Raw genomic sequence first — 24123 nt, 5'->3', positions numbered from 1 at the left:
CTTCGTTTTCTGAATGTTGGGCTTTAAGCCAACTTTTTAACTCTCCACTTTCACTTTCATCAAGAGTTTTTAGTTCCTCTTCACTTTCTGCCATAAGGCTGGTGTCATCTGCATATCTGAGGTTATTGATATTTCTCCCGGCAATCTTGATTCCAGCTTGTGTTTCTTCCAGTCCAGTGTTTCTCATGATGTACTCTGCATATAAGTTAATTAAGCAGGGTGACAATATACAGCCTTGACATACTCCTTTTCCTATATGGAACCAGTCTGTTGTTCCATGTCCAGTTCTAACTGTTGCTTCCTGACCTGTATACAGGTTTCTCAAGAGGCAGATCAGGTGGTCTGGTATTCCCATCTCTTTCAGAATTTTCCACAGTTTATTGTGATCCACACAGTCAAAGGCTTTGGCATAGTCAATAAAGCAGAAATAGATGTTTTTCTGGAACTCTCTTGCTTTTTCACATGATCCAGCGGATGTTGGCAATTTGATCTCTGGTTCCTCTTCCTTTTCTAAAACCAGCTTGAACATCAGGAAGTTCACGGTTCACATATTGCTGAAGCCTGGCTTGGAGAATTTTGAGCATTACTTTACTAGCATGTGAAATGAGTGCAATTGTGCGGTAGTTTGAGCATTCTTTGGCATTGCCTTTCTTTGGGACTGGAATGAAAACTGATCTTTTCCAGTCCTGTGGCCACTGCTGAGTCTTCCAAATTTGCTGGCATATTGAGTGCAGCACTTTCACAGCATCATCTTTCAGGATTTGGAATAGCTCAACTGGAATTCCATCACCTCCACTAGCTTTGTTCGTAGTGATGCTTTCTAAGGCCCACTTGACTTCACATTCCAGGATGTCTGGCTCTAGGTCAGTGATCACACTATCGTGATTATCTGGGTCGTGATGATCGTTTCTGTACAGTTCTTCTATGTATTCTTGCCATCTCTTCTTAATATCTTCTGCTTCTGTTAGGTCCATACCATTTCTGTCCTTTATCGAGCCCATCTTTGCATGAAATGTTCCTTTGGTATCTCTGATTTTCTTGAAGAGATCTCTAGTCTTTCCCATTCTGTTGTTTTCCTCTATTTCTTTGCATTGATCGCTGAGGAAGGCTTTCTTATCTCTTCTTGCTATTCTTTGGAACTCTGCATTCGATGTTTATGTCTTTCCTTTACTCCTTTGCTTTTCGCTTCTCTTCTTTTCACAGCTATTTGTAAGGCCTCCCCAGACAGCCATTTTGCGTTTTTGCATTTCTTTTCCATGGGGATGGTCTTGATCCCTGTCTCCTGTACAATGTCATGAACCTCATTCCATAGTTCATCAGGCACTCTATTAGACCTAGTCCCTTAAATCTATTTCTTATTTCCACTGTTTAGCTGTAAGGGATTTGATTTAGGTCATACCTGAATGGTCTAGTGGTTTTCTCTACTTTCTTCAATTTAAGTCTGATGTTGGCAATAAGGAGTTCATGGTCTGAGCCACAGTCAGCTCCTGGTCTTGTTTTTGCTGACTGTATAGAGCTTCTCCATCTTTGGCTGCAAAGAATATAATCGATCTGATTTCGGTGCTGACCATCTGGTGATGTCCATGTGTAGAGTCTTCTCTTGTGTTGTTGGAAGAGGGTGTTTGTTATGACCAGTGCATTTTCTTGGCAAAACTCACTAGTCTCATTATTCTTTGCCCTGCTTCATTCAGTATTCCAAGGCCAAATTTGCCTGTTACTCCAGGTGTTTCTTGACTTCCTGCTTTTGCATTCCAGTCCCCTATAATGAAAAGGACATCTTTTTTGGGTGTTAGTTCTAAAAGGTCTTGTAGGTCTTCATAGAACCATTCAGCTTCTTCAGCATTACTGGTTGGGGCACAGACTTTGATTACTGTGATATTGAATGGTTTGCTTGGAAACAAACAGAGCTCATTCTGTCATTTTTCAAACTGCATCCAAGTACTGCATTTCGGACTTTTGTTGACCATGATGGCTACTCCATTTCTTCTGAGGGATTCCTGCCCGCAGTAGTAGATATAATGGTCATCTGAGTTAAATTCACCCATTCCAGTCCATTTCAGTTCGCTGATTCCTAGAATGTCGACATTCACTCTTGCCATCTCGTTTGACCACTTCCAATTTGCCTTGATTCATGGACCTGACATTCCAGGTTCCTATGCAATATTGCTCTTTACAGCATCGGACCTTGCTTCTATCACCAGTCACATCCACAGCTGGGTATTCTTTTTGCTTTGGCTCCATCCCTTCATTCTTTCTGGAGTTACTTCTCCACTGATCTCCAGTAGCATATTGGGCACCTACTGACCTGGGGAGTTTCTCTTTCAGTATCCTATCATTTTGCCTTTTCATACTGTTCATGGGGTTCTCAAGGCAAGAATACTTTAGTGGTTTGCCATTCCCTTCTATGAAATCAAATCCAGATGGGTTGGTTACAGGCCAAAATGTAAAAAGCAGTAAAAAAAAAAAAAAAAAAAAAATTTCCTTTATAGGAAAATCATTTCATGAACTCAAGTTAGGACAAGATTTAACAAGTTGCAAAAAAACATTAACCACAAAAAAAAAAAAAAAAAGAACAAAAACACAACCGAAAAAACCCACCTGAAAATTCTGACTACAGTGAAATTAAAAACTTTTTATTAAAAGAATAAAAAAAACAAACCACTAAACCAGAGAAGCCATCTCCTCGAAGTCACAAGTGAGAAAATCTACATGGCCTATAAATATACAAAAAGGGGTTTTACCATCATTATTATCAGAGAATTAAAGTAAAAATCACAATGGGACTAACAAAATGACTAAATTTAAGAAGACTAACATACTAAGCACTGCACTAAGGATGCTGAGTGAAGAAGCCATGCACTGATGGGAAAGTAAAGTGAAATAACCACTTCTGGAAAAGGAGTGGCCTTCCTGGCAACCTACCAACTCCACCTCTAGGACATATCCTAGAGTAATTATTTCTCAAGCCTTCTTGATCATGAACCACTCTAAGAAATACACTTTTCATTGCAATTCCGTATACACACACACACACACACACACACACACGACACTGAATAGGCACTGTCAATTTTTTTTCTGTTCTAATTTTTTAATGCTGGTTGCTCCCTGCTAAATTGATTTTATGACCCTTTTTGGAGCAATCCCAGCAGTTTGATCAGTTGTGAGCTCAATTCCTACAGGTATACAAGTACATTCACAGAAGTGGTCATAAACTGCACAACACTGACAGTAACCTGTGTGTATTACAGTATGTGTAATTCACATACTGAAATATAATAGAACAAATAAAATGAATAAACTATAGATATATTCATCAAACTGATGAATCTCAGAGAAGTACTGTGAATCAAAAATATCAATACAGCGTTACTCCATTTACAGGAAGTTCAATCAGCCACAACTAAACAAAATACTGTTTAGAAATAAAACTGAAAAGAAAAATACAAAATTCAGTCAAGTGTTTCCTTCCGATGAAGAGAGGAATGCACTGAGAGACAGTCACACAGGAGTCAAAGGTATGGGCAATGCCCTACTTATTAAAGCTTGGTCACTAAATACATAGATACTCACTTGATTATTTTAAGTGGGTAGTTCACCCTCTTACTCTGCAACAAAGATCTTACAATAAAAAGTAAGTTAAAGTTACAGGACTTCCATTGTGGTTCAGTGGTTAAGAATCTGCCTGCCAAATGCAGGGGAGATCCTGCATCTCCCCAGGGATCACAGGTTTGATCCCTGAACCAGGAAGATTCCACATGCCTCAGGGCAACTAAGCCCAAGTACCACAACTACTGAGCCCATGCATCACAACTACTTAACTCCATGCACCTAGAGCCTGTGCTCCACAACAGGAGAAATCACAGCAACTGCAACTAGAGAAAGCCAATGGGCAGCAATGAAGACCCAGCACAGCCAAATAAATAAATAAAAATTTTTTAATGCAATAAAAATAAGTTACGATAATCCTACACACACACACGTGAGAAAAGTAAATTAAAATGCATAGTGTTGGTCCAAAGAAATTAGGAATCTCTGTTTGAATATGAATAAAATATCAATCCTTTTATGGCTTATAATGCATAACTATTTGTACAAATGACAAAAGAGACATACATATCCATATATCAAAGAAATGGAGTGTGTTTTGGAAAAAATAAAACTAGCACTTTCCCCAAAAGTCAGTTGCCAAAAGCAGTCATCTATCCATAAACATTAATTGTATGTTGTCAAAGAAGTGAAGATTAAAAAAAAAAAAAACTTCTGTAAAGTCTAAAGAAAAAAATGAAACTATAATTTTAAAGACAAAAGGAATAAGGTAGGAACTCAGGGGGTTAAAACATACATATACAATAGCAGAAAGTAATGAAATCACACAAAAGATCCAAACATGAGGGAATAGTGTACTGATAGCTGATAATATACATCCTAATCCCATCACGTTGATGTTATTTCATTGTCTCCTACTCTAAAATAACATCAAGATGAAGATATTCACATATACTTATGTATTAACACCCGCAGCTACTTGCTTGAACTATAATCTGAAGTACAGTGCTTAACAACATCATCTCTAGAGTGTCCAGGGTTCAAAACTTGGCTTGCCCACTTTTACGTGACCCTGAACAAATCATTAAACCTTTCTATGCCTTAAGTTGCCTCATCATTAAAAAAAAAACAACTCATTAAAATAGTGCCTATATTGTGTCCTCTTGAGAGGGTGAAAATATTCCTCTACACAAGCACCTGACAGTACCTGACACTATTATTAGAGCTTCACGGTATTTCACACATAAGCAAACTGAAGCTCAGAAGAAAAACTTGCCCGGTCATAAATCTAGTCCACTTGACTCCAAAGCCCATGATCTTAACACTACTACAATACCACCTTGATATCTCAGCATCAGACCATGGATTTTTTTCTACTTATCTTTCTTTCCCCGATTATCAAAAATGAGCACATCTGCACTACACTAAAATCAGAGCAAAATTTTTAAAGTTAGAAGACAACAAATACTCTGGGCTTTGGGACTTAAGAGAACAGAAAAGCACTGGCAGCATCTGAGAACGGCATATAGAAAGTAATCATTTGGAGTTATCCATCTATTCACGGCTATGGGAAGATACAGTGCAGAAAGTAAAAAGAGGAGGGGTAGGGACAATACAGATGGGAAAAGAAAATTTCATACCATGTATGAAATTACAGGGCAGCTGTAATTTCTACTTGTCTCTAGAGCTATATATCACCATAAATATCTGAGCCTACTATACACACACACACACACAGAATTAAATTTTTATTGTTGGGGAGGGGGGAGGGGTGTTTACTCAGCTATATCCTGTGCAGAAATTACATATGTGATAGTGAAAATACTGTGAACCTGAAAAGAAATCTTTGTTGCACCAACAGTTAAGTAACACTATAGGAAGATGGGAAATAACAATCATATTTGCTTTAGAGGCAATAATCTTGAGATATGGGTTTGGGGGAGAGGAAACTGAACTGAAAGGAGGGAAGTAAAAAGAAGAGAAAAAAGAAGTTCACTCTAACAATGTGTAATATGCTACCTTTTTGTAGAAAACAAAAGAGTCTATATATGTATAAATAGGTACATACATAAAGAAACTAAGAAATGAATTTAAAGTCAGTTAACAATAGAGAAAGATAGAAAGCAAAACGGGACAAATAATAGGTTTAGGGGAAAGAATTTTTACTGAATATCTTTTATATATTTCGAGTCATGTCAAATATATCATCTAGACAAAAAATCAGGGCTTAGGTTATGTCAGTGACTACAGAAGTAGAGAAATTAAATTTAAGATGCCTAGGATACAGTGGCACCCCACTCCAGTACTCTTGCCTGGAAAATCCCATGGACGGAGAAGCCTGGTTGGCTGCGGTCCATGGGGTCGCTAAGAGTCGGACACGACTGAGCGACTTCACTTTTACGCGTTGGAGAAGGCAATGGCAACCCACTCCAGTGTTCTTGCCTGGAGAATCCCAGGGATGGGGGAGCCTGGTGGGCTGCCGTCTATGGGGTCGCACAGAGTTGGACATGACTGAAGAGACTTAGCAGTAGCAGCAGCAGCAGGAGGATATCTAAACATAGATATCCAGAAGGCAACTCTAAATATCTGAAGATCTGAAGACTAGAACTGTCAGGTGCTAAGTGATGCCTAGAGGCATCCGTAGCCATGCATAAATTTACATAGGCTGAGGTAATCAAACAGGCCAGAAAAGTAACCATGTAAACTTAAAATTTTCTTCAAGAAGTAAACAAATAATGCTAAATAGGAATCCAAAAGGTCGTATTTAAAGAGGTAAAAGAAGAAAACAGTTTCTCAGAAGTCATGAATAAAAAAAGTTGCAAAAAAGAGAGACTGGTCAGTTTTAAATGCTGAAGGCAGATTAAGTTTAATGGAAACAAAAAAGAAAGTTTTGGATTTGGCCATGTGAAGCTAAAAGAAAAAAAATCAATAGAGTGACAGACATTTTAGCAGTCAAATGTAATGATATGAAGAATGACCGGATAGGAGTTTGTGATATTTTACTTATTTATACCTAAAATTTTTTCAGAAAAGGATTTGAGGCAGACTACAAATAAAGTACCTACATTATAACAATAAGAAAACAGAAAAATGAACATTGAAAGCCAGTATGAGGGACATCCCCCTGATTCAGGGAAACTGCTCTTACCCCTGACTCCAACTCCAACTATGTAGTTCTAGTGAGGGTTGTCATTCTTAGTACCCTCCCCACTCCAGCCACAGGGATGGTGGTACATGATCCAAGACAGGCCAATCAGAGTCCTTCCCAGGATTCTTCAAGACAGCCCCTTCTTCTGGTAGAAGGGGCTAGAAGATGAGAGCCAAGAGCTGCCAGCAGTCATGGTTCCAGCCTCATGAAGTAGAGAGTCTGTAGTATGAGAGAATGAAATCAACACGCAGAGAAACAGAGATAAGAGGTGAAGTCCTAAACCCCACAGGACGAGGAGAAGAGAACAAATATACTAATAATCAAATTAACACAACTGATGTAACTAAAGACCAGATTTGGTTCTGGACTTCATGACAGCCAGAACAAAAAGAAAAACAGAATACGTATCACAGAGCTATCAAAAAGGAGGAAATATACCAGATCCTAAAGGTAGACAATTTTTCCTATGCTGTATTATATTTGTTGAACATGGATTTTTAAATAAATAAAGGTCATTGAAAGACAAAACAGACAATGTCCATGATGAGAGTCTTACAGCAAATGCAGATTACATATGCTACTGCTCAAATCAACTTCCCTGGCAGGCCAGTAGTTAAGACTCCCAGCTTCTACTGCAGGGCGCCCAGGTTGGATCCCTGGTAGGGAAACTTAAGATTCCCCCATGCCACTCAGTGCAGCCAAAAAAAAGAGAATTAAGTTATATGTTAATCATTAAGTACAACTAACAGGCTATAGTAGGCAGCTGAAACAGAGGTATCAACTAATGGCTTTATTTTTCCAGAAGGCTTACTAGTGAAAGAGAAAAGACAAAAAGGTGGAAAACATTTAAAGGAAAACTAAAATCCATGGGAAGATTCAAAAACAATTGTGAGCTCAGTGGGGGGGCGGGGAGTAAAAAGGACAAAAAAAAGATAAAACAAGACCTTGGAAGAAATGGCAAAAGACTACATCATGAGCACAGGCAGTTAATTCCACTTAAAATTTAAAAATACCTCCTCTCCTTCTGAAAACTCAACTGAATGACATAAAAGGGCACAAATCACAAAGAGAAAACAAACATAAAGGAAGACAACAGTTACAAAATCTTGGGAGCTGGAAAGGAGACAAGCAGCAACTGACTGAAGAGATCAGAAAAGGATGCTGCTGCTGCTGCTAAGTCACTTCAGTTGTGTCCAACTCTGTGCGACCCCACAGACAGCAGCCCACCAGGCTCCCCCGTCCCTGGGATTCTCCAGGCAAGAACACTGGAGTGGGTTGCCATTTCCTTCTCCAATGCATGAAAGTGAAAAGTGAAAGCAAAATCGCTCAGTCGTGTCCGACGCTTAACGACCCCATACACTGCAGCCTACCAGGCTCCTCCATCCATGGGATTTTCCAGGCAAGAGTGCTGGAGTGGGGTGCCATCGCCTTCTCTGGAAAAGGATGCCACAATATGACAACTCCAAAAGCAATGTATCTTAGACCACATAGCAGCAAAAACTAGAGAAACTTGAGGTACCACACATCAGGGGGTAGGGAGTTGCCATGCACAGTGGTGGTGTATGAATCCAAGAGGGATGGGGTCAAGTAAAGCTAAAACTGGGGCAGATGAGATAAAATCTGAGGAAACAATCAACAACACCCCCCCCTTTCACCCCTTCTACCTCCCCCCACCTACAAGCATGTGCACACACACACATACAAATGCGCACGCGTGCCAATTCCTTCACTATACAGTACGAGGTAACTCGCTCTCCCTCAGTGTAGAAAACTGCAGAAAGGGTAAACAAGAGGAGATCTGGACTTAGAGACATCATGCACATCTGAGCAAAGGGGTGTTGAAAATCTAGTTCTAAATTGTGAAATTTCAGCAACCACTGGCTCAGAGTTGTAACCAGGTCTGTGAATCCTGAACAGATGACTGGAGGATTTTCCTCTGAATAAACTAACCAGATGGTGGCATCCCAATAAAAGAACCCAGCCAGATTACCTATAATGAAGCCAATCAGCCACCAATTTCTGCCACACATACAGAGCTTCCAGTCACCTCAATAGAACTTGTCTTAAATTCAGATGGATGGCTACAAGTCACTAAATTTGTAAGTGAGGTCCCTAACAAGACAGGCCAAAACAAATGGTACAAAGGAACTCTGAGTATAAGTCCTAATAGCAGAAGAAAACTTCAGAAAACTGAAACAAAACAAAAACAACCACCTGATTAACATCCTCATGAAGTTAAGAGGAAATATGCACCCAAGAAACAAAAGCAGATGATAAAAAATAAACATTCAAAAAGTATAAAAGAGCCTTTGGAAATTAAAAGTATAATAAAATTTAGAAACTTAAGTGAAGGGATGAAAGATAAAATAGAAACTGCCTCAGAGAGTAAAACAGAAATAGATAACTTAAACAGCACGATCAGTTCAAAGGTCCAACATCCAAATAAAGAACAATACAGAAAAAGCAAACAATAACAACAAAACTGAGAACCTATCAAAAATAATTTCAGGGACATCGCTGGTGGTCCCGTGGTTGAGAATCCACCTTCCAAGGCAGGGGATGCAGATTCGATCCCTGGTCAGAGAACTAGGATTTCATATGTTATAAGGCAAATAAGCCCGAACACTGCTAGTAGGAAGCCTGCACGCCACAACAGACTCAGTGCAATCAAAATGTTTTAAAAAGATTTTAATTAAAAAAAAAAATTCTCCCTTAACTAAACTCATGATTCCTAACATGATTTACTAGATTGAAAGGGACACTATGTACCCAGTACAATGAGTGAGGGGCAGCACACTACCATGAGAAATAGCAGAGATAAACTGGATACAGAACACTAAATCCAGAGAGAACAATCCTATACAAAGGATTAGAATCAGAACTTCATTGGTCTTCTTAATAGAAACACTGACATTGCTAAAAAGCAATGGAGAAGTAGCTTCAAAATATTTAAGGGTAGTTATTTCCAACCAAGAATTCCATACTCTGGCAAACCATCAATCAAGATGGTAAAACTTTTTTCCTTTTTTAGAATTTTAGAATTTATGAAGAATCGAAATGATAGACTACCTGATTCATTAAATAAGTGGAAAATTATGTAAGTGCCAACAAAGTATACAAAGATTTAGGAAAATGAAAAGACAATTATTAATCCCAGGAAAAAAGAAAAACTTTAAGATAAGAAAGCAATCATAGTATGCTTTTGACTCAGAAATGAACAAAAAATACTTAGTCATAAAAACACAAAATTTTAATACTACTGAGCTAACCAAAATTTGTGATATACTGAAAGACAGTATCTAAAACTGATGTCAAGAATAGCTGCTTCTGGACTTCCCTGGTGGGTCAGTGGTTAAGAATCTGTCTTCCAATGCAAGGATACAGGTTCAGTTCCTGCTCCAGGAAGATCCCACACACCCCAGAGCAACTAAGCCTTGTACCACAACTACCGAAGCCTGAGCACCCTAGAGCTTACTTCACAACAAGAGAGGCACTGCAAGGAGAAGCCCAAGCAAGGCAACTAGAGCAAGTCTCTGCTCGGCCATGAAGACCCAGTACAACCAAAATAAAAAATAAAAATTTTTAATGAACAGCTGTTTCTACATTCCTTGCCAAGAGTCAAGCAGCAAGGTACTGTTTTGATGTGTGTGAAAAAGAATCTTTTAGTACTACTAACAGTGCATTTATCACTTGGATAAACATAAAAATTAAAATCTAAACAAAAAATGGAATAGACACAAAGGGCCCAATGTATCAATGTACCCCCTGTTTTTATTTCTCTTACTAGTTATGTTGTTATGTTGTTGTCATTATTTAGTCTCATGTCTGACTCTTTTGTGACTCCATGGACTGTAGCCAGCCAGATTCCCCTGTCCATGAGATTTCCCAGGCAAGAATACTGAAGTGGGTTGCCATCTCCTCCAGGGAATCTTCCTTACCAGGGGACTGAACTCAATCCCCTGCGTAGCAGACAGATTCTTTACCACTGATCCACACTAGCTTTGTAAGCAGGTTAGAAAATGATACAAACAAATGTTAAGCACTTACTTCCTGAGAGCTATTATGCTAATCTTTTCTCACAGTTAAAAAAAAAAAGGAATTCAAGAAGAAAGACAATGGAAATTGGTTATTTGCTATTCTATGTATGATGGTAAGAACTAAATCTGTTAATTTTTTCAAAGTTACAGGAACTTAAGATGCTATGCTGAATTCAAAAACAAACAGAACAGGGAATTCTCTGGCAATCCAGTGGTTAGGGCTCCACATTTCCACTGCAGGAGGCACAAGTTCCATCTCTGATGGGGAAACCAAGATTTCACAAGCTGAGCAGCACAGCATGGCCAAAAAAAGGGCAAATATGAATCATCAGAAAGAGAAAAAAAATGTTAGCAAATATTTAACTTTGAAGGCATTCTATTTAGAGTATATAGGCTAAAAAACTTGAACAAAATAAGAAAAATGTAAGTGCCATTGAAGATACTCCATCCTGGCTTCCTGCACTCGTAAGTCAGAGTAAAGAAGATAAATCTGAAAACAAAATTTTAATTACTTAAGTAAAAGTAAATCTAGTGATACAAATAAAAAATAACTTAAAAGCTTAAAAAAAAGTCAAAATTGATTGAAGTTGAGGCAGGCAATGAAAATAATCAATTTATTCTGTACCTTAGTGGGTTGAGTATGACACCAACATAGACCCTAGATGTGCTGAACAGTTCTAACCAAGTTTGCTGTATAAGGACAGGAGCTGGTAAGGGCTGATTCTATCAAAGGGGAATCTATGCCAAAAAAAAGATGTACTAGACCACTAAGACCAGAGAAAGCTAATTTAAGAGGATAACTCAGGTGAGAGGAAAACCACTTTCAACCCTTCCTGTCCTTGTTTCTGCCTGGAACATCTCTTTACAGTCATAGTGAATGCCATGCTGTGACTGTGGAACAATCCTAAAAATGAAAACCACGTGTTAAGGTTGGTATAACAGGAAGATAGAAAAAGTCTGATCCCTAAAGATTTCACAGAACGATTTCCTGCAGTCCAGTGGCTAATACTCTGTGCTTCCACTGAAGGGGAGCATGGGTTCCATCCATGGTCAGGGAACAAAGATCCCTCATTATGCAGCCAAAATTAAGTAATTAATTAATTAAAGATTTCAGAGAGCTGCCACAAAGCTTTAAAATGCCTTTCTGAATACTTTTAAATAGGAAATTTGAAAATTGCTAATTTGCAGACCACTGTAATCTGGTCTTTGTTACTAGCACCAAAAACAACTCTTAACAAATAACAGAGCAAATGCAAAAACTCCCCTCAGGGATACCTTCATAAACCCAGGTTATTAGCAGAAGAGGGATCACAAGGAAGACAACTCTTAAAGATTAGCTCACCGTCAAAAATTACAAAGTTTATGAGGACATATACCACCACAGTTAAAAAACAAAACAAATGAAAGAATTCCAGAATCTGTGAGTTTTAAAATAAGTATGCTTTAAATGTTCAAACAAGTAAAATAAATATAAATGTTAAGATATTATGAAAAAAAGGCTAATTGAAAAATATAAAACAAATAAGAAATTCTAGTTATGATTTACTCAGAAAAGAAATTCATTGACTGGATTAACAGTAAGTTTGAACACAGAGCTAAAAAGATTATCTATAACAAAGAGGTAATAGAGAAATTGTAAAAGAGAAATTAAAAGACCTGAAGAAAAGGGTGAGAATGCCAATTAAACACCTAAGTAACAGTTCCCGGAGAACAAAATATAATGAGAAGATGATATATTTGAAAAGATAAGAACACAGTATTTTCCAAAAGGGATGAGAGCAAATCAAGTCTCAAGCAGGATAAACAGTCAATAGATTCCTTATTAGCACAAATAGGTACCAGAAGACAAACTAAAGTCTTTAGTTATAGGAAAACAACTATGATCCTAGATTTCAAACTAGCATACAAGAGAGCAAAATAATGGCACTCTTAGACATAAAAAGACTAATGGATCTTACTCCTTACTAGCCACCAACCATGAAAATACCACTGAAAACTTTCAAAAAGAAAATGACACAAAGGGCAGCAATAGGAATAAAAAAATGGAGTGGGGCAAAAACATCAGTAATGTTAAGTCCAAATTACAAATGATTATTCAAAAAAAAAAAGAAAAACTACCACCAGAAGATTAAAAATAAGATGGAATTAAAATGTAAACAACAATAAAATAAGATTTTTGCCAGGAAGAAAGAGGAATACAAGGTGTCCTAAGGTCCCTTGTTTTGTGCAAAAGGAGTACAAAGATAAAATCTTGGACTCAGAAAAAAAACAGAAAGTAGGCACATTAAAATTTTAAAAGCAATCATTAAAAAAAAAAAAAAGGACTAGAATATAAAACCTCCAAATCCGTCCAGATTTTTTTTTAAAAAAAGGAATAAAGAACACTCAATCACTCCATATGAAGGGAAAAAGAGGGGGCAAAAAAGCAGAGTAAATAGGCAACACAAAATGAAAACTTAAGAAATAAGTCCAAATATATCAGAGATTATTATAAATCTAAAAAAACAAACAACAACTTGCATGTTGGACTTCCCCTGTGGCCCAGCGGCTAAGAGTCCCACTCACAATGCAGTGGACTCAGGTTCGATCTCTGGTCTGGGAAGATTCCAGATGCCTCAAGCCAACTAAACCCGTAAGCCACAACTATGCTCTAGTGCCTGCCAGCCACAACTACCGAGCCCACATCCTGAAGGGCAAGCACCCTAGAGCCCATGCTGTGCAACAAGAGAAGCCACCACAATGAGAAGCCTGCACCCTGTAACTCGATAGCAGCCCCCACTCACCGCTGGAGAAAGCCCGAGGAACAGCAACAAAGACACAATGCAGCCAAAAATAAATGAATTTTAAAAACTTTCATGATAATATTCTTAGATAATATTTAAAAAAAAAAAAAAAAACAAGCTTCACTATATTCACAAGGATGTTCACTGAAACACTATTTGTGATTGTGAAAAATTGGAAAAATTACGACAATCGATAAAGGAATTAAATTACAGTACATTCTATGACAGAACACTAAAAAGCAGATAAAAAGAGTGAACTAGATGAGTTTATATGGTGCAGCAATCTCACAAGTAGCTGTATCACAGAACACATACATAACGTAATAACATTCCTGTACAATATACTACTAGGTGGTGTTTATGGATATATACATGTAGTAACAAGGATTAAAACATATATGATGGCTCTACATATATAATGAAGTATTACTCAGTCTTAAAAATAAGAAGGAAACCTTGCCATCTGTGACAACAACAGATGAACCTTGAAGGCATTATGCTAAATTAACCAAGTCAGACAGAGAAAAACAAATTCTATATGGTTGGACTTAAATATGGAATCCAAAAAAACAAACTCAGAACAGACTGGTAGCTGCCGGAGGCAGTGAGTGGTGGATGGGAGAAATGGGTGAAGGTGGTCAAAAGGCACTGACTTCCAGTTATAAATAAGTTCTGGGGATGTAGTGTACAGCATGGTGCCTGTAGTTAATAATTCTGTATTGTGTATTTGAAAGCTAAGAGTATATATTAAAAGTTCTCATCAAAAAAAAAAAAATTACAACTATGTGAGGGGATGGATGTTTACTGTAGTAATCATTTTGCAACATATATCAGATCATTATGTTGTATACCGTTAACATTCCAATGTTACATGTAAGTATAGCTCAATAAAACTGGCAAGAAAAATAGAGACTGATCCCACAGACACTAAAAGGGTAATGGCTGACTCAGACTGGAGAGAATACAAAGTATTTCAACTCAATTTTTTAATTTATTGTTCTTTTTAAGCAGAAGGGAAGATCTGAAGCAAATATGAAGAATGGACATTTGTTCATTCTGGGTAGCGAACACACAGATACGCATTTTATGTTCTACTTTGCTCAGAACTATTTATGACAATCAAATGTATATTAACAATTTATAGAACTCAACATAAATATATAATTAGTGTGGTTAAGTATGTTTCACATGCTTTTACAGATTTATAGTGATTTATGTGCATTACATATATTCAGCAAGAAAAAAACTTAAAACTCAAAGTATAATCCTAGCTCAACCCCTAAAACCCTATTCATATCGCATCCACCAGTTCTCCCTAACAATGTAAAAAAGCTAGGAGGAACTGCAATAAAGAGGCAGAGCAAAAAGAGAAAGTTACAGCTCAGTTCCTGGAGGAAAGGAATCATCTTTCATTTACAGCCAGAAAAACAAGACCTAAATAATGCAAATCCTTAATGGGCTTTTGGCCATTTTATTTTTCTGTACAATCCACTTTCAACATGTCTTCCAAGTAATATTTAAAAATCTAAAATATCCTCTCTCTGTATCTTATTAACACTGAACAAATAGGTAAAATTTCTAATAAATCTCTTCAGCCTGTGATAAAGAACACATAACACATTAAATATAAAAACAGTCATCAATGAATGTTTTAACCTCTAGGCACTACGATTGCAGTTAATAAACAAGGAATTCCAATCAAAGTATTTATTCACTTGAGGTGAAATAAGCAATGCAAGTGTTTTTTTTTTTTCCGGAACAATGAATGCCTATCTAACAAAGAGCTTCCCTTAAAAACCAACCAAACTTTTCCTCAATCACCACCTATTTTTATTTTCCTCTTTACTTTTTCAACATTTATTCTAACCCTGCAATCCCTACTATTTTCGACGCCCTGTAACAAGGGTTCTGTCCAAAGCAGGGAACTACAATTGCTGTCTCAAGAACTTTTTGGACTTCAGCATCCCTGGCAGCAATGTACACTATCAACTACTCTTTAAAAAACAACTGCTTGTGTTGCTACTGGAACCTACAGTTTCTCCTTTCCTGACAGTTCATTAGTCATCCTTAGTAACTTGTTCTTACTCTCCCAAATGTGAATATTCACCATAGTTCTGCCTTCACTCTTCTTTACCAGAGTAAACGTTGTCACTTGGTTCCCAATCTTTCTGCTATGCAGCTCCAACCCTAACTTGTCTTCATTACTTTAACCCTAAATTTCCAATGAAACATCCTAGCAGCATCAATACCAACATGCCCCAAACAGAACTTTCTTTAGTCTTCAAATTTCCTCTCCATCCTCTATTACTAACAGTATCACTACCCCAGAGTGCTCAATCATGACATCTCAGAATCATCTCTGATTATTCCCTTTCTTTCACCCCACTTCCATTTCTGTCATTTCCTCCTCTAAAATGCTCCCTCCCTTCCTTTCTACTCTCAAATTTTTATATAACAGCAACCTAAGTCTTTCAGTTTCTAACCTCCTCTTTCAAAACCATTCTACATACAACCAAGCTATTTGAGTAAAAATACTGCTTTACAGTTCTGGCTCTTCACTCCTCAGTATCTATGACCTTGTAATTCCCCCTTCTCTGAAAAGCAAGCTATCCCAAATCCACAGAGATTTCCCTGTGTCTGACCAACTCACCTCTACTCTCTGCTGCTAAGTCGCTTCAGTCGTGTCCAACTCTGTCCAACCCCATAGATGGCAGCCCACCAGGCTCCCCCATCCCTGGGATTCTCCAGGCAAGAACATTGGAGTGGGTTGCCTTTTCCTTCTCCAGTACATGAAAGTGAAAAGTGAAAGTGAAGTCGCTCAGTCGTGTCCGACTCCTAGCGACCCCATGGACTGTAGCCTACCAGGGTCCTCCGTCCATGGGATTTGCCAGGCAAGAGTACTGGAGTGGGGCGCCATTGCCTTCTCCGCCTCTACTCTCTAGCTATGGCTAACTAACTCATCCAGAACTAGAAAAGCCACAACAGAGTTTTTTCCCCATCAAAGGAACATGAGATTCGGACTGAAATTCAGTCTCTTGAGACAGGACTGAAGTATGGCCATCATTCACCACAGGAGGCAACAATACAACATACTATGGTTGAGAGCTTGATCACAGCCCAGACTCCAAGTAGGTATGTATTTCTCTCAAAACTACTAGGTCTTTATCTGTGAAATGAGAAAAACAAAAGGGTATCTATCTCATATATTTGACAGGATAATTAAAGAAGATAATTGATATAGAACATTCAGCACAGTATCTGACAGTAAACAATAAAAAAAGTTAGTTATTGACAGAGTAACTAGCAGAGAAAATCTGTAGAAAGGAAAAGAATTAAGCAGATACACAGAGAAAACCAGAAATAACATTAAGACTAATTCAATTCCCATTCTAACTCATGGATTTATTTTCAGGCTAGGTTTCTTGGCTACTACATCCTTTTAACAAGAGGATGCTTATATATATATTAGTACATATTTAACTATATACATATATAAAACTATGGCCTTATAACCCTACCTTTTATAACTGTACACTACAGGAAATCAGAAAAGACTGTGCCTGTTCTTTAATTAATGACCCCCACATCCTGCCAAATAAAGCTTAAATAATACAAGTCTTCCAATGTATCTTTTAAGATATACCTTATTCACCTGGATATCCTGACCATGACCTCAGAGAGGAAAAAGGCATAGAAACAGGCAAGAAGTGGTATTTGAGGCAAATAATCCTGCCATTTCACCACTCCCATTCACCTCTTTATCCTCCCTCTCTTGATACCCACTTTCCTATTTTCTCATCTTTCTCTGGCCATGAAACTACTATGTCATGCCATGGAAGAGCCTTACCTTACTGTCATGTTTACTAACGAAGTAAAGCATAGCTTCCTTTGCCTGGTGATCCATCAACCCCAAACCATAAAATGTTACAAAGGGTCGGGGGGTGGCGGGGGTAAATCTACACATAAATTAAGTCCAGAAATTTTTACAATTAATTTCTTCCTCCACTTGCTAATCTCCATTTCTGTAATGTTAGAATAACTGTAACTCTGCTACCGTGCATTCTCACACACAAACACAACATATCAACAGACTAGTGCTCTGATTTCACAATCCTATATAGGCTACTCAGCCATTATTTCTGCTGATCGAAAACTGCCCAGGCTAAACTAAAAACCTCCATTCTTGCTCTCCATGTAGGTAGAGAGGTTGAAATATTTGTTTTCTAACTTCTGTCAAATTCTCTAGTCAACACCAAGAGGAAGAAACTACCACACTGCAAATGGTAATACTTTTATATGATTAATGAAGATAAAATTTATTCTTCCCTCATGTTTCTAGAAGTTCAACTGGAAAAATGCTTTTGGCCACAAAGAATAAACATTTCTCTCTCATTCTTACAGAAGGTTTACAGAAGTGTTCAGAAAGAAGGTTAGCCAGCCAAGTTAAAAAAAGGAAGATTTTTATGCTGCTTTGCCAAAGGGCCTGAATATCTGAAAATACTGAAAATACATCTTTTATTACAGATGTAATAAAAAGAAATATGAACCACTAAATACTAATGGTTTTTTTTTTTTACTCCTTAAACAGAACCTAGCAGAATTATCTCAGTATAACTTACGTATGTCCTATTGCCATTATGTTCCAACCATGATTAGCCAATTTAACCAGTAGGCAGGGCCAATAAAGCCAAAATACAACTTTCTTTTTTATCCTTTCTAAGTATCCATCAATATGCAGTTCAATTTGTTTTTCAGATCTTATAAAACCAGTTTAAAACTGCAAGTCAATATTTGGTCCAAATTCAATATTTGAACAAGACTGAAAACCCTTCAAACTGAAACCTGAGTATGTAGCATCCTAAGCTACTCACTGAAGTATTTTAAAGTTTTTGATAAACAGTCCTTACCACTCTGGCTGCTCTCTCCTGAGATTCACATTTCCTGCAAAACCATGGTCCTGTGGGTACTTGAACAATGCCATAGCAAGCTGTTGGAAAACAGAATGTTTGAAAATAAGTTAAAGGTTGAATAACTATGGAAAATCAAATATTGTAGCAAAGCCCTATTAAATACCTCTGAAACTATTCAAGTAAACTGCTTTGTAAAAAACTAAAACATGTTGTATTTATGTTTATCATTTATCACCAAGTTACAATTATGACATTTTAAATATTAGAAAGGTAATCTTTTGCTATTTCATTTCAAAAGAATAAACATCACAAATCTTAATTATTCTTTTACAATAAAAATATTAGATAAAATTTAACACGTTTTTACATAAACAACTTGTTATTCATTCCTATAATGATATATGAATATTCACTAATTCAAATTCATTAATTCATTCCTATATCCTAAAGTTTAAATATTAAGCATTTTGAATACATGAAAATAAAAATTATTTTCAAATCACCGTTCAAAATAAACAAGCTATGGCAGGAAATAAAATGAAATGTAATGTTAAAAGTGAAATGCTTCTATTTAAATAAAATGTCCAGAATAGACATTTGCCTGTCTATACAGAAGGTAGATTAGTGGTTGTCTACAACTGGGGGAACTGGGGAGAAATGAGTAACTGTTAATGGCTCCAACGTTTCTTATTAGGGTGATGAAAATGTTCTATAAAACTGCAGTAACAAATCCAAAACTGTGACTATACTGAACACCATTGAATTGTACATTCTAAGTGGGTTAACTGCATGGTATGTGAATTATATCTCAATAAAGTCATAAAAAAACAAACTCCAGGTTTATTTCTAATGTATAATCTTAATTTTTCAACAAGTGATATGAATACATATCACATATCTAAATCACAGTCTAGTTACTTTAAAAATTGTTTTCATATTAACATTTACTTAACTCAAAGTTTAAAACTTGCCAAAAACCTCAAGACATTAACAATCCAATTGACATTTTCTCAAATGAACTTGGTCACAGGAAACATGGAAATACATCAAATATTGGAAAGCATTTAAAGAATATAAAATCAACACAGATTTCTAAAACTCCAAAAGCTAAACTTTGAACCCCTATTAAAAGTGGTAGTTATTCATTTGTGTCCAACTCTTTGTGATCACATGGAATTGTAGCCAGCCATGCTCCTCTGTCCACATAATTCTCCAGGCAAGAATACTGGAGTGGGTTGCCTTTCCCTTCTCCAGGGGATCTTCCCCACTCAAGGATCAAACCCGGGTTATTCTGCATTGCTGCATTGCAGACAGATTCTTTACCGTGAGAGTACCAGGAAGTCCCAACCCCTTTTAAAAGGTATGAGTAAAAATATTCTATCAACCAAGTAACTGGCGGTCCAGTAGTTAAGACTATGCCTTTTAATGTCGAGGATGGGAGTTCGATCCCTGATCAGGGAGCTAAGATCCTACGTGCCTCCTAGCCAAAAAATCAAATCATAAAATAGAAGCAGTATTATAACAAATCCAGTAAAGACTTTAAAAATGGTCCACATCAAAAAAATCTTACTAAAAAAAATAATACAGCGTTAGTGCCCAAAAAACTTGTATTTTAATTCAGAAACAGAGTAAGTTTTCAGTCGTAAACGAACATTTTCTAAATTGGGAGATGAGACTACTTACCATCATTTATCACCCAAATTCATAAGAAACACCTCCACAAGTACCAATGAACACTACAATAGAATATACCAGGTTCTCAGACCTTCAAATCAGTAGTTTCAATTCACATTGTTTTCACTCCTTAGAAAAGTGAGGTATGCAACTGCACTTCCTTGAAAGAACTGGGAATAAGTGCATCCTCAGGTTAGGTTATTTACTACCTCCTAAATCTCCTTTCCAGTTCTGAGATCCCATTCTATGAAGACTGCAGTTTAGTCCCTCAGGCTCAGGCTTTCTCTCGTTGACTAGCGTCCAATACACTAACAAACAACATCTGCATCACTCAATGCAAGATTCAAAAACAGGCTGGGGCGCAGGCTGGGCCTAACAAGAGGAGGACAAGAACCACCAAAAAATTACCTAGGTTTTTTCCAACCTCAATTCCTTACCACCTGAAATGGAAAAAACCAGAAACTTCCATGGCCAGAAAGCTACCTTGACCTTTTTCTACATTCCAAAACTCACCGAAGGGTAACACCCCCAAATAATACTAAGATGCTCCCCAAGTTCCTGGCGGCACCGCCACCTCCTCTTCTGTCCGGTCACTTAAGCTGCGGAAGCGGCCCGAGGCAGCCATTCCGACAAGCCTCAGCCTCCACCCCCGGCAGCTCAGCGCAGCTCGGCCCAGCCGCTCCCGGGGGCCGCACGACAGCGGCGGCCGCCGCCTTCCGCCTCTTCTCTGCGGGAAGCGCCAGTCCGCAGCAGCGGCGGCAGGGTCTGAGCCAGAAACCCTCGGGTGCGCAGCAGCCGGCGTCCTCCCCCCGTCTCGCCCCAAATCTAGGGCCGCAGGGCAGCGCCCGAGCCCGACTCCATGGCACAGGAAGTCTCCAGACACTGCGGCAGACTGAGCGGCGGGAGGGGGAGGGGGCTCCACGCTTCCCAACCCGCACCCACGGCCGCGGGGCGCGCGCCCGGCCCCCCGCACCCCTTCGCCGCCGACCCCGGCCTCCCGGAGTCCGCAGAACCGCGGCTCCGGGCGCAGGCGGCGGCCGAGTGACACTTGAGAGAATGAGCGCAGGATCACATGACAGTGCAGGCCACACGCACTTTCTCCCACATGCACAGCCCACACCCCCTCCGCCCCGCCGCGGACCCTCAGAGTCAACCCTCGGCCGCGGAACGGGGCGGGGCGGGGGGAGGGGCGGGAGGGGAACTGGCAGTTGCTGCCAAGGTGGGGGAAGCGGTGACGGTTGGGAGAGGCCGGGTTCGGCCCGGCGGGCGGTTGGGTGTTTACCTTGATGCACCGCGACGCTGCAGCCGTGCCCGTCGCAATAAACCAGCGGGTTCTCGGCCCAGCCTCTCTCGTCTGAGCAAACGCAACAGCCTCCAATCATCTCCTTCATACTATGGGAGACCTCGTCCTCCAGTGACACGGGCCGGTCGCTAGAGACCATCTAAGAGGGAGTTGGGGGGGACCATTAAAAAACACATGCAAGCCAATGAGTGCTTCCCCCCACGTACAGCCCACCGCGCCCCCGCGCCCCGGCCCCCCGCCCGCCGCTCGGCCGCTCGCTCACTCGGGCTTTGCCGCTCAGTCACTCACGTTCCGCACAGGAGTCAGGAGCCATGTCCTTGCTGACTCCCCCCACCTCCCCTCCACCGCCTCCTCCGCCTCCTCCTCCTCGTCGTCTTCCCTCCCCACCTCCACCCGGCCGCTAACGCTGGAGCCCGGAGAGGGCACACATAATCAAGCAGGCCTCCGCACAGGCGCACTGGGGGGGCTCCCGCTGGGCCAGGGGCAGCGAGGGAGGGGAAGGAGGTTGCGCTTCCTCCTCCGAGCGTCACTCAGCGTGCGCGCCCGCCCGGCGGCCGGCGTGAGAGAGCAGGCCCGGGAGAGGCGAGGCCTGCGTGCGCGCCGCCGCGCCCGACCGGCAGCCTAGGCCGCCCTCCCGGCCCTTCCCCTCTCCCGCGCCTGTCTCATCCGCCGAGGTGTGCTGCGCGGGGGCGGGGTCGAGCGGAGCCGGCGGCGCGCCGAGGCCGGAACACGCCAACTGGAGGGCGCGGGGGCGCGCACGCGGGGGCGGGGACGTTAGGGGCGGCCTTCTGCAGCGCCGGCCGCGCGGGTTGCGTGTGCACGTCGCGAAGAGGCCTCTTTGGGAGGGAGGGTAAAAAGGGAAGATGCAGAGAGACGAGAAGGAGGGCGGGTTTTGTCAGAGTAGCTGGAAGGGACTCCCCGGAGGCATCTGAGGACCAACATACCAGCCTTTGCCTCAAAAACTGGCCCGAGGGTAACAAGGGTTGGGCAAGTCAGTCGCCTTTCCAGAAGGGTGCAGTGAAGCATGGCTTCCTGCAGTTGGCCGCACGAACTTCACTGTATTGCCGCAGCCTTTCCACCCATTAAATTCACATCCTGCGCTCTACCCAAAGTTCACCCAGTGAAAGTGCCACCAAGTCTGCCGCCCATTTACACACCACATTGGCCCCAGTGACAACTGAAAATGCATCGCAGACAAGATCAAAAGCCTAAGTTAGGGTTGTACCCGATGAGGAAACAACACCTGTAGTACGTATCCTCAGCTTGCAGTGTAGGAGTACAAATGGTTGTTAATCAAACAGTAACAATATAATGTGAGGATATGGAAAATGCAGTTTGAAGGAACCCAAGTCTAGTCAGTCACCAAATGATAGCTAACACCACAGGACAGTGGAGTTCTTTCGATTGAGAATTTCTCTGATCTGGCTCTGTACTTCAAATTTACTCTTGCAAATTTGTCACTTTTATTAAGGTCACTTAAGTGGCAGAAAGATGGGGGCTTACTGCTCACAAACAAATAGAAAATGGATCAGGCCTATCTGAATAGATTAATTAGCTGGATATTGCGCAGTTTTGAGCTGTGAGATCTCCCACTGTTGCCCTACCCTCTATGTATCCTGTTAGCCCAATATTGATTTTAGGCAACAACAAAAAACTGTCTAATTATAAGTTTAGCACGAAATAGGAATATAGATTGTTTAAATGACAACCATAGTTAGAAGGCAAATTCATGACTTTGATGAATACCTTCCAGGTAACAAAATAACTGTTTATCAAGTGTTGGCAGTATCATGTGAGGACCTAGAAATGCAGTTTCATAAATGCTAAAAAATGAAGGAACCCAAGTTCTCCTAGTCAGCAAAAGATAATGGTTTAAGCTCTAAAAGCATTCCAAGTGTTCTCATGGAGAAAAGAAAAATGGTGGCACGGCTGCTATTTCCATTTGAAATTAATTGCTAGCAATCTATTTAAGAATTATAATAGCTGTAATACAGTGCAAGCATGTATTAGCAAATATATTCAAACACCCTCAAAGCTAAGTGAGATAGCTACAGTAATGCAAAACTTTAAAAATATACACTGCAAAGACAAAAAATGAGAATTCAGTTAGTTATATTAGTGCATTTTTAAAAGGTGATTACAAGATTATATAATAAGATACATCTTTTGGAGCTTATGGTAATAATAGATTTCCAACCATATAAAAATGATGTTCTTAAAATGCCATTGATATTTTTAAAACTAAAATCACTTTCAAACCAATCTATACTGTTTCGTGTATCTCTACCATATATCTTATTTTTACCCCTTTTTAAAGGAAACCAGTCCAACATCCAACTCCTGCTCAGATTCAGACTCCTAATGAAGAGTAATTTTTAGTTAAAATCAATTTGAAACTTCCCTTTCTGAAGACTGCAGTCAAACCTTAATGCAATAAATAATTTAAAAATACATTCATTTTATTTTGAATGCATTGGAGCTCAGTTCTTGTGATGGGATTAATGTATATATAAAGAATGATAGGTATTTTACTCTATTCTGTAACACTTAATCAAAGATATGCAGGTAAACACTTGTCGTTTTCAAAACAAAATTAAAAAAAAATCATTTGTAACATTTTTGAAATTTAGACAAATAGAGAAAATACACTATTTCTTAAGAACAGGCCTTTATATAAATAGTAGCATCTAAAGCAGAAATTTTACTAAAGATATACATA

The 24123-nt window shown here is 39.5% G+C and overlaps 1 protein-coding gene across 7 annotated transcripts in view; it reads right to left on the bottom strand.

Annotated features, from left to right (window-relative positions):
• The window catches only part of MLLT10 (MLLT10 histone lysine methyltransferase DOT1L cofactor), a 212590-nt gene extending 190521 nt beyond the window's left edge, over nt 1-22069 (bottom strand). For 4 of the 7 annotated variants that reach the window (XR_008701428.1, XM_055543774.1, XM_055543776.1 and 1 more), the window contains exons 1-3: nt 21667-22066; nt 21384-21543; nt 18425-18504 (exon numbers count right to left, since the gene is read on the bottom strand). Coding sequence is in view for 5 of the 7 variants with exons in the window: in XM_055543774.1 (XP_055399749.1) it covers nt 18425-18504; nt 21384-21543 (240 nt within the window). In the remaining 2 variants the exon portion in view is untranslated. Of the gene's footprint in view, nt 1-18424; nt 18505-21383; nt 21544-21666 lie in introns of all 7 variants that reach the window. The other 3 variants (XR_008701429.1, XM_055543775.1, XM_055543773.1) reach the window with 2 other exon arrangements.
• Nucleotides 22070-24123: the final 2054 nt, after the last annotated feature.

This window comes from Bubalus kerabau, chromosome 13, assembly GCF_029407905.1.
Source record: "Bubalus kerabau isolate K-KA32 ecotype Philippines breed swamp buffalo chromosome 13, PCC_UOA_SB_1v2, whole genome shotgun sequence".
In the NCBI taxonomy this organism is placed as follows: Eukaryota; Metazoa; Chordata; class Mammalia; order Artiodactyla; family Bovidae; genus Bubalus; species Bubalus kerabau.
Note: the sequence above shows the minus strand (reverse complement) of the source record. Positions and strands in the feature narration are given on the sequence as shown.